The 13,697-nt window shown below is 44.5% G+C and overlaps 3 protein-coding genes across 3 annotated transcripts; all 3 read left to right on the forward strand.

The window, feature by feature from the left end:
• The first annotated feature begins 2,529 nt into the window (after window positions 1-2,529).
• On the forward strand, window positions 2,530-3,456 carry LOC125342755 (taste receptor type 2 member 19-like). Its single transcript, XM_048335064.1, has one exon. The coding sequence runs from the start codon at window positions 2,530-2,532 to the stop codon at window positions 3,454-3,456; it is 927 nt and encodes a 308-aa protein (XP_048191021.1).
• A 1,636-nt stretch (window positions 3,457-5,092) lies between these two features.
• On the forward strand, window positions 5,093-6,369 carry LOC125342756 (taste receptor type 2 member 7-like). The gene has a single exon (XM_048335065.1). The coding sequence runs from the start codon at window positions 5,428-5,430 to the stop codon at window positions 6,367-6,369; it is 942 nt and encodes a 313-aa protein (XP_048191022.1). The 5' UTR covers window positions 5,093-5,427.
• Window positions 6,370-12,439: 6,070 nt separating this feature from the next.
• On the forward strand, window positions 12,440-13,453 carry LOC125342757 (taste receptor type 2 member 117-like). The gene has a single exon (XM_048335066.1). The coding sequence runs from the start codon at window positions 12,440-12,442 to the stop codon at window positions 13,451-13,453; it is 1,014 nt and encodes a 337-aa protein (XP_048191023.1).
• The last annotated feature ends 244 nt before the right edge of the window (window positions 13,454-13,697 follow it).

The raw sequence follows: 13,697 nt of genomic DNA on the forward strand, positions 1-13,697 counted from the left end.
GTAATAAAACTACGGAGGTCTGCTTCCTCCATGACTGCGCCAGATGGGATCTTTCTACTAATGGAGTCCTCGCCTTGCCATTTCCTTACTCAATGTGTCCAGCTGCGCCCAGGTTGCATTTTAGACAGGTATGTCTTTGACTTGCTGTAAGGAGTCAGCGGTTGCCGTTCTCCTGCGAATGCAACAGCCCTGTCTCTCTCTGTCTCATGTCCCTTTCTCCTGTGAGCTCTCCCTGCACGCTAGAGTCCCAGCCCCAGCACCTGTTTCCCCTACCTTGACCTTGACCGTATCTCTGAGCAGAGCTCAGGGCCAGCAGGGCCGCGGTGAGCAGAACCAGCAGCATCATCGAGGAGGCTCTGGAGTTGCTCTGGAGTCTGCGCTGGGAAGCGGGGCCACTGGCTTTATAAGGAGGAACAGAAGAATGGAGCTTTGAGCTCGGCCCAGTGATCCACCTGACAGAGCAGAGGCCTTGCATCCCTGACTCTTATTCTGGATTGGAGCCATGAAGGATGGCCTGGGAGGAGGTTGCCAATGTCCTTTCTACAGGGTGTGGTGTGTTATCGATGCAAAGTTTTGAAAGAACTTTTTTTTTCCGCGGGGTGGCGGGAGTGTTTTCTTTGTGCTGGGGTCTTTCTGCAACGGGTTAAAATGCAATGGGGAAAACTGCCTGAGAGTCTGTGGTGGGCTTCTAATCACTGATGCATTGCTGTTGAGGAAACAGATTTTATTCTTTACACTATCCAAGCAGAACTGACCACACACAGTCTTCCCCAGGGACTCGGTAGGGGCATGTCTACCCCTTTTGCGACCAGCCATGGTGTGATCATTTCCTGTCCATGTTGGACGTAGCATCTTGGTGGTGAGGGGTTGTGTTTGCAGCAGGCCTCCTTCCACTTTTTCTGCTCTATCTTCTTCTCTCTCGATGATCTGGGAACACCGGTGACTTAGCATTTCCCCACCGTGCTAGTCTGGTTTGGTGGTTCATTTTAGTTCAGCTCTGGTGTTAGTTGGGAGGCTGGTTTGGTTGGAGGTGAGACAAGGAGGGCCGTGAGACTGGAAATCCTAGCATCCATCTTTCCTGTGTGGACATTTGGGCTGCCATGTACTACTCTTGTCCGGTCTGAGGAAGGTACACTGTCAGATGGTGTGATTCTGGTGCTACCACCAGGATGGCACAATGGTGGACATATTTGGAAGTGGGTGCATTGGCTCTATGGAAAGTAGAGACCTTCCTCCTGGACTTACAGATTTTGTGGCAGATACTACACGTGGCTGCTCTGTTGTGGCAGGTCCCTCTGGCTGACACGAGGGTCTCTGATTTTGGCAGGTGTGAAGTGGGAAAGAAATTGGTGATGAGAGGTTCTGGCGGAGGAGTGTGTGCTAGAACATCGATCAGGACAGGAATGTTCCAGAGGAAAAACAGGGGTCATGGTTCAGTGCAGACTTGCTCTCCAGTGTTGGCACATACTCGAAGTGCTTGGTCATCGTGCCAGGAGTGCCTTTGTCTGAGCCCTTTTCATGACCTTCTCAGATTAGATGCATGAGAGAAAGTGGCATCTTATGTAAGAAAAATTTCACCTGTGAACTCACCAGACACAACCCACGCCTAGGTGAAGGAGGAGCTGAGAGTGAATTCTGGTGGTTTATAATGGAAGGGCTGACATTGCGTCATGAAGTCTCTGTTCAGTGTATGATCACCTGGGGGTTGTCGGGGTGTTGAAGCGCCTCTCAGTAGTGTGTATATGAAACTTAAATATGCCAATAGAATGCCAGTTTCCACACAGTAAAACTTGCTGTGATCTGTATCCATTCTTCATGGCTGTACCCCCATTCAAAAAAAGAAAATGGTCGGGCTGGGGATATGGCCTAGTTGCAAGAGTGCTTGCCTAGTATACATGAGGCCCTGGGTTCAATTCCCCAGCACCACATATGCAGAAAACGGCCAGAAGGGGCGCTGTGGCTCAAGTGGCAGAGTGCTAGCCTTGAGCAAAAAGAAGCCAGGGCCAGTGCTCAGGCCCTGACTTCAAGCCCCCAGGACTGGCCAAAAAAAAAAAAAAAAAAAAAAATGGTGGATGTGGTTGACAGGCATGAACGAAACCCACAGCTTCATTAAATGGTTTACATAATGTGTTGAGCTCTGAAATGTTTAATTCCAAGCTACTGACGTGGTTGAACACAAATCACGGAGTGGTTAAACAAAGGCAAATTGCAAACTATGAAACAGAATATACCTTAATTTGAATACTGAATGCAGCATTCAGTTTATCCATGGCTATGATGCACATTAGTTGGTGGGTTAGGGTGCTTAAGTAAGAATTGATCTGAGCTGCTTTTGGAAGGCTGTTTTCCAGGAAGACTGTGTTGAGCTCATTCACTCCCACAGGGCGATGCATGGAGTTTGTCACAGAAGTTAACAGGTGAGAACTTCATTGCACACTGGTTAGTTTAAGACTTGTAAAGCTCTGAGTCAACCCAGGGGAAACCACAGCCAGTGATACTGGGCCTCACTTTTTTCCTGTTTGCCCAGCCATGACAACTTTCCTACGTGTTATGTTCAGCATAGGAGTGGCAGAATTTGTTCTTGGGAATTTTGCGAATGCCTTCATAGCTCTGGTGAACTTCATTGACTGGGTCCAGAGACGAAGGATCACCTCCGCTGATGCCATTCTCACTGCTCTGGCTGTCTCCCGGATTAGCTTGCTCTGGGTCATCATGGTATATGAGTTTGTTATAAGGTTTGGTCCCACTTTATACAGGGGCAAGACCAGACTGGTGTTTGGCATTGCTTGGGCAATAACCAACCATTTTAGCAGCTGGACGGCTACTCTACTCATTATATTTTATTTTCTCAAGATAGCCAACTTTTCCAACTTGACTTTCCTTCACCTAAGGAGACGAGTCACACGTGTCATGGTGCTTGTGCTGTTGGGGACTTCGGTGTTTCTGTGTGCTGACATTGCATTGCTGCACGTGTGTGGGGAAATGCGGATGGAGGGTTGTGAAGGAAATGCAACTTGGAACAAGGAAGTGAGGGACACCCTAAAGCTCTCCACGTCGGCCTTGGTCATGCTAATGGCCTTCATTCCCTTTGTCACCTCCCTGGTCTGTGTTCTGCTGCTCATCTACTCTCTGTGCAGGCATCTCAAGAGGATGGAGTGTCACACAGACAGGTCCCGAGACGGCAGCACCTCTGTCCATGTGAAAGCGTTGTGTACAATGATCTCCTTCCTCTTGCTGTTCACCATGAACTCCCTGCTCATCATTGCCGCCAGCTGGCGTTCCTATATGCCACTGGATGCGTGGATCCAACTGCTGTTGCAGACCTTTGCCCTCTTCTACCCTTCAAGTCACTCGTATGTCCTGATCTGGGGAAACAGGAAGCTGAAGCAGGCCTTTCTCTTGGTGCTGGGGCAGGTGAGGCTTTGGCTGAGAGACTGGAAACCATTCAGGCTGTAGGTCAATGGCAGGACCGTGGTGGGATTTCTCATCTAAACCAGATTGATGGAGTGTACTGTTGCATTTTGTGTTTCCTACCACCGTGTCCGTACTGTCTTCCTCAGATTAATTTCTAAAGATCGTCTCACACACTCTTTTATCTAACCTTATGAAATAAGAGGATGTATGCTTTTGTATGTTTTGTGTGCACCACGGAATGACACCCAAGAACACTATGAACTAGCCTGGCCAAACTCACATGTGTCCTTGGCTCTGTTCCTCATGACAGAGCCATTCTATTTATGGACTTCTCAGCTGGGACAGCTAGCTTATCTCCAGGATCCATTGCTATTATTCTGTTGTTCGTTGTATCCCTTGTCAGCTTGAATCCTCATCTTTTTTTTGGGTTGTTAAGTTTGTTTGAACTAGACTTAAGTTCTTTAAGAATTCTTACTTTTTTTTGTTGTTGTTGTTGGTCTTGGGACTTGAACTCAGGATCTGGGCACTGTTGCTGAGCTTTTTCTGTTCAAGACTAGTGCTTCTACCACTTTGAACCAAAACACCACTTGCTTATGTCATTCTTTTTTTTAAAAAATAAAATTAACAGAATTGAAATTAGAAAATATTCACCCATTGAAATATAAGAGTAACAGACATCTTTGGAGTAGGTTTAGTAAGAAGAATATTAGGTTGAAAATATCTCTCTTAGCCAAGGCATGACCTGATTCAATGCAATTGGCTACATTTCTGTACAGTTTGAAACTACTTTTGCACACTTCCAGAAATAAGGGTGAGCATTTTTTTTTTTTGCCATTCGTGGGCCTTGAACTCAGGGCCTGAGCTCTGTTTCTTGCTTCTTTTTGCTCAAAGCTAGTGCTCTACCACTTGAGCCACAGCACCAGTTCTGGCCTTTTCTATATATGTGGTGCTGAGGAATCGAACCCAGGGGTTCGTGTATAAGAAGCAAGCACTCTACTACTAGGCCATATTCCCAGCCCGAGGGTGAGCAATTTGGACTTGAAATTTGACTTAAGTATCTGGCAGTATTCCTAAGGCCCATCTGGACACATTTCCTTCATTTTTCCCATGTTAAACTATGCTCGCTATAAAGCAAGACAGAAGTCATGTGATTGATTGACTTTTCTGTAGATACTCATACGGCATGCATACGATCTAGATGACAGTTGTAAGGATTTCTTATGAGTTTTTCTTAGCTGGTTTAGTATGATCTTGTGTAAAACGTGACGAGGAAAGAAAGTGTCATAATTCATTACATGATCTAACCATTTACTTTTTCAGATACTTGTTTTGTAAATACATTTTACCTGCAAAATAAAATGGTTTGCTATTATTTGCTTAACACCTCCCCACCCCCCCCCCCCCCGACCTTGATTGTCCTGATTCAAGGACAGGAGGCAGAGTCCACAAGTCCATATGAGAAGTGCCATGTACTCTGAGAGCAATAACCTAGGAAGTAGTCTTGCTCTGCTTGCTAAGCTTTAGGTATCTGCGGTGGATAGCGTGTGTGGCTGAGGTTGTGGGTGGTAATGAAGACTCATGCAGATCACATTTGATGGATTGTCTTATGCGGACCTAAGGTTCTCAGCTCTCGGATGATGCCTAGGTCAATGAATAGAATATAATAGAAATGAATAGATTATAAGGAAATCATAAGACTGGAAAATTCTAAGAGAAATAGTATCTCAGTTGTCCATGTTTGCAAATGGGGATTCAAATTCCAATGCAAAACCTTTGTATGTAAACTGTGACCAATGCTCGTAGCAGAAGGCAACAGAATGCCTACCCTGAAAATCCACTGTGAGTGTCTTTAGAAAAGCAGGCGAGGTTCCCTGGTTTAATTGATTGGGGATTTGTTTGGGGATTTCTTCAGGGCCTTCCTGACGACTCTAACCGTGGTCATCTATAAGAGAGGAAGGAGACATTCTTTGGACATCCCAGTGTTGAAGCAGGTCTTGTCTGTGAGCAGCCGTCATGTCTTACATGCTAGAGGCTTTGCCTGTGTTGGTTTGTGCTATGGAATTCACGCTGGGGATGGTCGGGAACGGATTCATCGTGTTAACCAACAGCGCTGCCTGGGTCAGTTCCCGAAAGTTCTCCCTGATCGACGTTATCCTCACCTGCTTGGCTGTCTCGCGGATCTGCTTTCTGGGGGTGACCATGTTAATGCTTCCCTTTAAGATAACCCGCCAAGACATGTTTCACTTGAAGAGTCGAGTGGTGGGTTTTGACATGCTGTGGACCGGATCCAACTACTTCTCCTCAGCCTGCAGCACCTGCCTCAGCATGTTCTACTTCTTCAGGATTGCCCGCTTCACCAGCCCCGTGTTCCTCTGGGTGAAATGGAGAATCCGCAAGGTGCTTCGTGTGGTCGTTCTGGCAGCAATCGCCTCTTACTCTGTGTTTCTCATTTTTGTGAAGACATTAGTGAAGAACTTAGCCCAAGGATGGGCACCGAGGGGAACAAACCTGACATTCAATGTCATGGGAAGAAGCATCAGGAACTTCGTAACCCAACACATTCTCCTCAACTTGATGCTCCTTTTCTTTTTTGTGGTGTCGCTGGTCTCTTTACTGCTTTTGACCCTTTCCTTGTGGCAACACAGTAGGCGGATGAAGCAACAGGGCCTCCATCGGAGTGACTTCAGCACCAAGGCCCACGTGAGGGCCTTGAAAACCATTATTTCTTTCCTGTTCTTCTTTATTGTGCATCATGTTGCCAAAGCGACAGTCCTGGCTGGTTCTATTTCTGACAATGCTGGGACAAATCGTTTTGCTTGTATGCTAATATTTTTGAACCCCTCGGTGCATCCGTTTCTTCTGATTTTATGGAACAGCAAATTGAAGCAGGCGTGGTTGCACGTCCTGAGGATGCTGAGAGGGGAAATAACCGCTCGCTTCTACAAACATTCCTGATTTGCTGTATGAGGGGGAAAACTGGAAGCAAAAGACCATTGTGATGGTATGTTCCCTGAGCTCCTGGTCCCTGCAGGCTGGGATAGGGGTCCACGTAGTGAGAATTTATACAGTCTATAAGACCTAGATAGTCTAGAAGAACTAGAAAGTCTACATATCCAGTTTGGATTGTAATTACGTAGAATATACTAAAGATGAAAGCCATAAAGGATTGCAACATGTAGGTATGTGTATCAATGTATATGCATGAACAGCTTAGAAGAATGTGGATCTATTTTTTTTTTTTGCCAGTCCTATGGCTTGAATTCAGGGCCTGAGCACTGTCCCTGGCTTCTTTTTGCTCAAGGCTAGCACTCTACCACTTGAGCCACAGTGCCACTTCTGGCTTTTTCTATCTATGTGGTGCTGAGGAATCGAACCCAGGGCTTCATGTATACGAGGCAAACACTCTACCACTAGGCCACATTCCCAGCCAAGAATGTTGATCTAGTGGCTACCTAATCCTAGAACTCAAATTAAAAATGGTAAATAGAGCCTGATGATTGATTGCAGCCTTATTTCTGTGTTTTGTTTTTTTTTTTTGTCAGTCCTGGGCCTTGGACTCAGGGCCTGAGCACTGTCCCTGGCTTCTTTTTGCTCAAGGCTAGCACTCTACCACTTGAGCCACAGCGCCACTTCTGGCCGTTTTCTATATATGTGGTGCTGGGGAATTGAACCCAGGGCTTCAGGTATACGAGGCAAGCACTTTTGCCACTAGGCCATATTCCCAGCCCAGCAGCCTTATTTCTGAATGCAAAAATATAAGTCACTTTGAAGGTAAATGTTACTATTTTTAATTTCGAAATTTGAACTCTGGTTTGCATTTCCAGTAAAAAAAACAAAAACAAAAAATGGTTAACAATGGCTATCAAGAAGTGTCAGAATCAACAGCTTCCCGCTCTCAAATATGAATCTTTTGAGGAAAAGTTAAATTGTAATTAATTGGGTAATTGTATGATAATGGCAGGGATGAGTATTTGAAAATGAGTTCAATTTTAGGAGATGGTAACAGTAAATACAGGATCTTCCTTCATGAAAGCTACAACCAAGAAAGAAAAGAAAGACACATAAGAAAGTAAGAGGAAATGGAATGTCTCAAAAGAATAACCAAGTAGAGACAGTGATCCGGATTACAGGATTAGACTGAATGAATGGGACTCACCTTCAAGAATACAGACACTGTGTCATAACAGAGCACAGCGCCACCTAGCCTCTGTGAGGCCCTGGCTCCAATCTTTAGCACTTTAAAAAGAAAGTTAGGTAGTATGTCACAAAAAACACATGTCACAGGGCAAGAACTGAGAGTCAGAGGCTGAAATCCATAGTCCTGGGCTCTCTCCCGCCTGGGCGGTGGCAGGGAGAGGCCAGAGGTCACCAAAGCCGCTCACGTCCACAAATGTATTTTTGCCAAACATAGAACTTCACCGTGAACAAGAACTCTCCGTAAGTACGGAAGAATTGCTGTTAACGTATACCCTCTTCGCATGATTAAGTGGCACTGTAACAAAATCACGAAAATAACAGCAGTAATTATCAGTGAGCACAGGAAGTAAATCTCTGTGCAATTCAATCACAGGCTAAAGGAAACAAAAATAACATTTGGCCAGATTGAGGTGAATCCCAAAACAAAAATGAAGACACAATGTTATATAAGTCAAAGCACGAAAATTCCAGTCAAATCCAGTGAATTCATATCAGTGATGGCACGGATTGCTTGATTGATTTTTGCCTGTCCTGGGGCTTGAACTCAGGGCCTGGGTATTGACCCTGAGCTTTTTTTTTTTTTTTTTTTTTGGTTCTAGGCTGTTGTTCTACCACTTGAGCTACAGTACCACTTCCAGCTTTTTCTAAGTAGTTTATTGGATTACTCCAAATTGTCACCTCTAATTTCACTAATCTCTTTCCAGTTCCATTCTACAATCCTTTTAGATTCTTGTAATGTATTCAGAAATTTTACCTACCATGAGCTCAAACTAGGAAACAGAAAGCTGCCCTTATTTGAATCTGCAACGATTAGATATCCTTGTCTGGCTCAGAAGGAAGGAATAAACATTTGCTAAAATGGAAATTGCTAGGCTGGGTCACTGGAATTTGATAGCTAGGATTTCATTGAGACTGGTGTGGCTCTATACTACAATAGCAGCAGTCTTAAAAAAAAACCCACCAAGATGGAAGAGTAGCAGAATAGTGCTGAGACCACAAATATGAGCTATTAGTCATCACCTTATATAGATCCATACATTAAAAATAAGCAATTGTGGGCTGGGGATATAGCCTAGTGGCAAGAGTGCCTGCCTCGGATACACGAGGCCCTAGGTTCGATTCCCCAGCACCACATATACAGAAAACGGCCAGAAGCGGCGCTGTGGCTCAAGTGGCAGAGTGCTAGCCTTGAGTGGGAAGAAGCCAGGGACAGTGCTCAGGCCCTGAGTCCAAGGCCCAGGACTGGCCAAAAAATAAATAAATAAATAAATAAAAAATAAGCAATTGTTATTGGATTTGAGCAGCCACATTCAAAGAAGGCCGTTTGGGAGAAGATTCTCATAGCTGATGAGTGACATCTCTCCTTGTCTCCTGAGCTTTCTTCTTGTACTCCCAACTCCATTTCTGTGGGATTTCTTCTCTCACCTTCCTAAGCACCAGTAAACTGGGAAGAATGGGTTTTCGTGGGTTTCTGATGTATTTACCTATTTTAGGTCCTCTTAGATATTTGTTTTGTTTCTTAATTCTTTGCCTCATTTTTTCTCTCTTTGGGTATGGCCTTTGGAACTACAAAGAGTGTGATAGTCAAGACCTTCTTTCATTTCTTTTGTGATATCTAATTTATTTCTATGCCATGTTAAAAAAAATATATATCTATTCCTGGAATAGGGTTTTAGTGCAACTGTTTTCAAAATTGTAAACTCAGAGGCACAATGACATTTTGTTGTGTATTTAATTTTATGATGTATTAAGATTTCATTGTTTATTTAAGCAAGCTACCATTTATAGGTGGAGCGTCTCAGATCAGAAGCTCTGTGGGTATCCAGAGAGAGGTGCAAGGAGACAGTATTGCCACCCATACTGCATTGTCACTGAAACACCAGTTTGGAAGACACATCTGACTGTCCAGTTTAAGCTGACTTTATCCCATGAACATAGGCATTTACAAGAAGTAGCTCCAGTTGTATCACTCGTTTACAGATCAGATGAGATTGCTGCTCCCTGGCTTTGACTGATCAAGGATTGGACAGGTCTTCACTGTACTTAAATACCTTGTCCTGACTGTATGGTCAGCCCAACTCTTCCTAAAGCTGGTGCTTTATCATTACTTATCATTATCTGCATCAGCAGGAAATTCAGTCTTTCCCAGCCTGAGTGTTAAGTATTCATTAGCTAGTAATCCTACTGCATGCTGGTCTCTCTATACACACATATCATCATGTCTTCAAAAATGAACATGACAGAGGTATAATTAATGTGTAGTATGTTGAAATATCATCCTGGACATTTTAGTAAGGGGTTTGGTGATGGATACGTGTACGTTGTCAGCTCCTATTTCTGTAATTTCCTAGGCCCATAGACACAGAATATGCACTGCTGTGCATGAGATTTCTCAGAATTACACAATGCCTCTGAGATTCAGCCATCCTGCACTTTCCAGAAGGGGCCCAAAGCTCCAACCTAACAAACAAATATATCACGACGAATATATATATATATATATATATATATATATATATATATATATATATATATTTTTTTTTTTTTTTTGGCCAGTCTGGGGCTTGGACTCAGGGCCTGAGCACTGTCCCTGGCTTCTTCTTGCTCAAGGCTGGCACTCTGCCACTTGAGCCACAGCGCCGCTTCTGGCCATTTTCTGTATATGTGGTGCTGGGGAATCGAACCCAGGGCCTCATGTATACGAGGCAAGCACTCTTGCCACTAGGCCATATCCCCAGCCCACGACGAATATATTTTAAGGAAAGGATGATCCAGGAAGATTAGAAAAGAAAATGTATCTCTCTTGGTTTGCATGTCAGCAAAATAGAGATTCAAATCCCAAATGCAAAACGTTATGTATGTAAAGTATAACCAGAGTCTGTAGCAGTGACGGATATAATCTCTGCATGAAAGTGGTTCGTGGATAGCCCTAAAGTCAGCAGGTGTGAGTTCAGACAGGTAAGATCTGAACTGGAGGCGCTCTACCAGTGGTCCTCAATAGAAGGGAAGATGCTCTTGTGCAGGTTAGCTTAGGGCATCTTAAGCTCGCCCCATGCAAATCAAATCCATCGTTGGAAGCTGAGATTGTCACAGATGGCAATGCTATCCCGGTTGGAGACTTTGCTCCTGCTGGTTTGTCTAGCAGAGTTCATGTTAAGGATTTTTAGAAACAGAGTCCTTGTGCTGGAAAACTTCACTGATTGGGTGCAGACTAGGAAAATCTCCATGGTGGATGCTTTCCTCACCTGCTAGGCAGTCTCTTGGATCTGTTTTCTGTGGACAACAATATCTGTTCTATCTCTTTCCTCATGGCCCACGAGAGCATATTTAACCAGAAGCATCCACTGATGACTTCAGAAATTCCTGTGGGCAGGATCCGGCTATTTCTACAGTGTAGTGACCGGAACACAGAAGGCCCACGTGAGAGCCATGAACACTACCATTTCATTTCTATTCCTCGATTTGATTCCTCACACTATTTTAGGAATAGCATGCCATTTTTTCCACCCATACCATTCTCAACAGTGCTGTGGCAGAGTTTTTTTTTTTTTTTTTTTGCTCATGTTCAGATACTTTTGTACCCATCCGTGCATCCATCCCTTTTGATTTTATGGGACAGCAAATTGAAGCAGGACTTGCTCTGGGCTCTGAAGAAGCTGAAGTATGCCAGAGAGGATACAATCTCTCATTCCCACCAACACACTTGCTTGAACTCCGGGCCTGGGCGTTGTCCCTGAGCTCTTTTGCTCAAGGCTGGTGCTCTACCAATTTGAGCCACAGCTCCACTTCCAGTTTTCTGGTGGTTCATTGGAGATGAGAGTCTCAGGGACTTTCCTGCCTAGGCTGAATTTGAACCTGGATCCTCAGAGCTCAGCCTCCTGAGTAGCTGGTATTACAGGTATGAGCCACTGGCACCTGGCAATGTTTGCTTGCTTTAAGGAAAGTATTTTTCTTTTCTTTGCCATTTATATAATATATCTCTATATAGACTATAGACTTATATGTAATTGAAAATTTATAATATGTTGAGAATATATTTTATATTTGACACTGTAAAATACAATGTTTCATTTTAAATCTGATTAACATAGTAGATAAGTATTAGAATACATAGACCTGAAGTGCAAAAAGGATTGTGATATGTGTTTCCAAGCATTAACATATCAATGTAAAACAGGCATGCAGGTATATATGCATACACATGTAGAGATTTTAGTTCTCAGATGAGCTTTAAAATGGTAAATGTCAAAAGGTTGATTAGTTGATCCCTTAAAACTTTAAAAAGCTAGGTGCCAGTACCTCTTGCCTATAATCCTAGCACTCAAGAGGCTGAGGTCTTAGGAGTCCAGTTTGAAGCCAGCCCACATAGGAAAGTCCTCGAGACTCTTATCTCTTATTAACCACCAAAAAGCCAAAAGTGGAGCTGTGGTTCAAGTGAAGAGCGCTAGCCTTAGGAAGATTCTTGTTGATTTCCATTATGTTGTAGAGCTCAGACAGCCCGATTAAAACATACAGACCAGGGAAAACAGCAAAGCAATGCAAATAAACACCTCTGCTTGCATGTTAGCACAGGAGACTTCAGCGGCTCATGGTCATTGGAGAAGATACATCGATCTGGGTAAAGAAATCTGCACGAAGTTCAACGGGGTAGAGAGGAAAAGCTTACAAAGGGGTCATCGGAAAACCTGGAGACCTTCTGGTTTGACATTGCATGTGTGTTGAATATGGAAAGCCTGATTGAACAGGCCCGAATGTGATCTATACAGCGATTTAGATGACTTCACAAAGACACCCTTAGCAGTGATCTTGGTTCGTTGGCTTACAGAAAATGGCCAGTCTCCTCCTGTGCACACTTACTGCGGTTTTAAGTATGGAATTCCTGGTTGGAAATGTAGGAAATGGGTTTGTGGTCCTGGTGAACTGCAGGGCGTGGCTCGGGAGAAGAAAGATGTCGGCCGTGGACCAAATCCTCACCACTTTGGCAATCTCCAGAATTGGCATGCTGGGGGTGACCTTCCTCAACTATTGGGTCACATTATGCGACCCCTCTGTACTGATGAATGCAAACATATTAAGAACGATTTATATTCCATGGGCGATCGTCAACCATTTCAGCCTCTGGCTTGCCACAAGTCTCAGCATCTATTATTTTCTCAGGATAGCTAATTTTTCCAATGCCTTCTTCCTCTATCTGAAGTACAGAGTTAAGATGGTGGTCTCTGGGACACTGCTGGTCTCTCTGGCTCTCTTGTTGGCGAACACGGTGCTGATGAACTTGTACATCGATGTCTGGATTCACAGCTCTGAAACAAATGCGTCTTCCACGCCCAGAGGGGACTTTGCCAAACTTCTTTTAACCCCCAGTTTCATCTTCTCCATCCTCCCTTTCTTGATCTCTCTGGCAGCGTTCTTGCTGCTCATTGTCTCACTATGGAAACACGGGAGGCGCATGCTGGCCCACAGATCGGCACCCAAGGGTGGGCCAGCACTCAGGGGTCCACCTGCACCCAGGGACTCACGCACCGCAGCCCACATCTGGGCTCTAAGCAGCGTGATCGCCTTCCTCCTCCTTTACACCCTCTTCTTCCTTGCCTTTCTCTTGCAGATCTGCAAGTTCGAATTCCTGGAGAAGAGTCTGATCATTTTGTTTTGCCAAGTCATGGCACTTGCTTTTCCGATGGGTCACTCCATTGTTCTCATCCTGGGGACCAGAAAACTGCGGGGGGCCGCTCTGTCTGCACTGGGGGGCTGTGGGGTTGTGGGGCACTGCAGGAGGCCGGGAGGCCTCGGGTCCCTAGAACCTGCTGCTGGTTCTGGGAGAAACACGGTCCCCGGGAAATAATAGTTATCAGTGTATTTTCCAAGCAGGCTACTGTATGTGCCCTGTGAATTTTGCAAAAGTATATTTGGATTACTCATTGCTCTGGCATATTAACACCTTAGCATGTACACACTCGGATCTGTGTGTTCTCTCTGTCTCTCTCTCTCACACACTCACGCAGGAAAGAAAATCAGTGCAGACAACTCACTCACAAAAAATAAGCTCTTTATAAAATGTTAAGCCTTGTTCATGTTTTTAAGACTTA

The sequence above is a fragment of the Perognathus longimembris genome, chromosome 27, assembly GCF_023159225.1.
Source record: "Perognathus longimembris pacificus isolate PPM17 chromosome 27, ASM2315922v1, whole genome shotgun sequence".
In the NCBI taxonomy this organism is placed as follows: domain Eukaryota; kingdom Metazoa; phylum Chordata; class Mammalia; order Rodentia; family Heteromyidae; genus Perognathus; species Perognathus longimembris.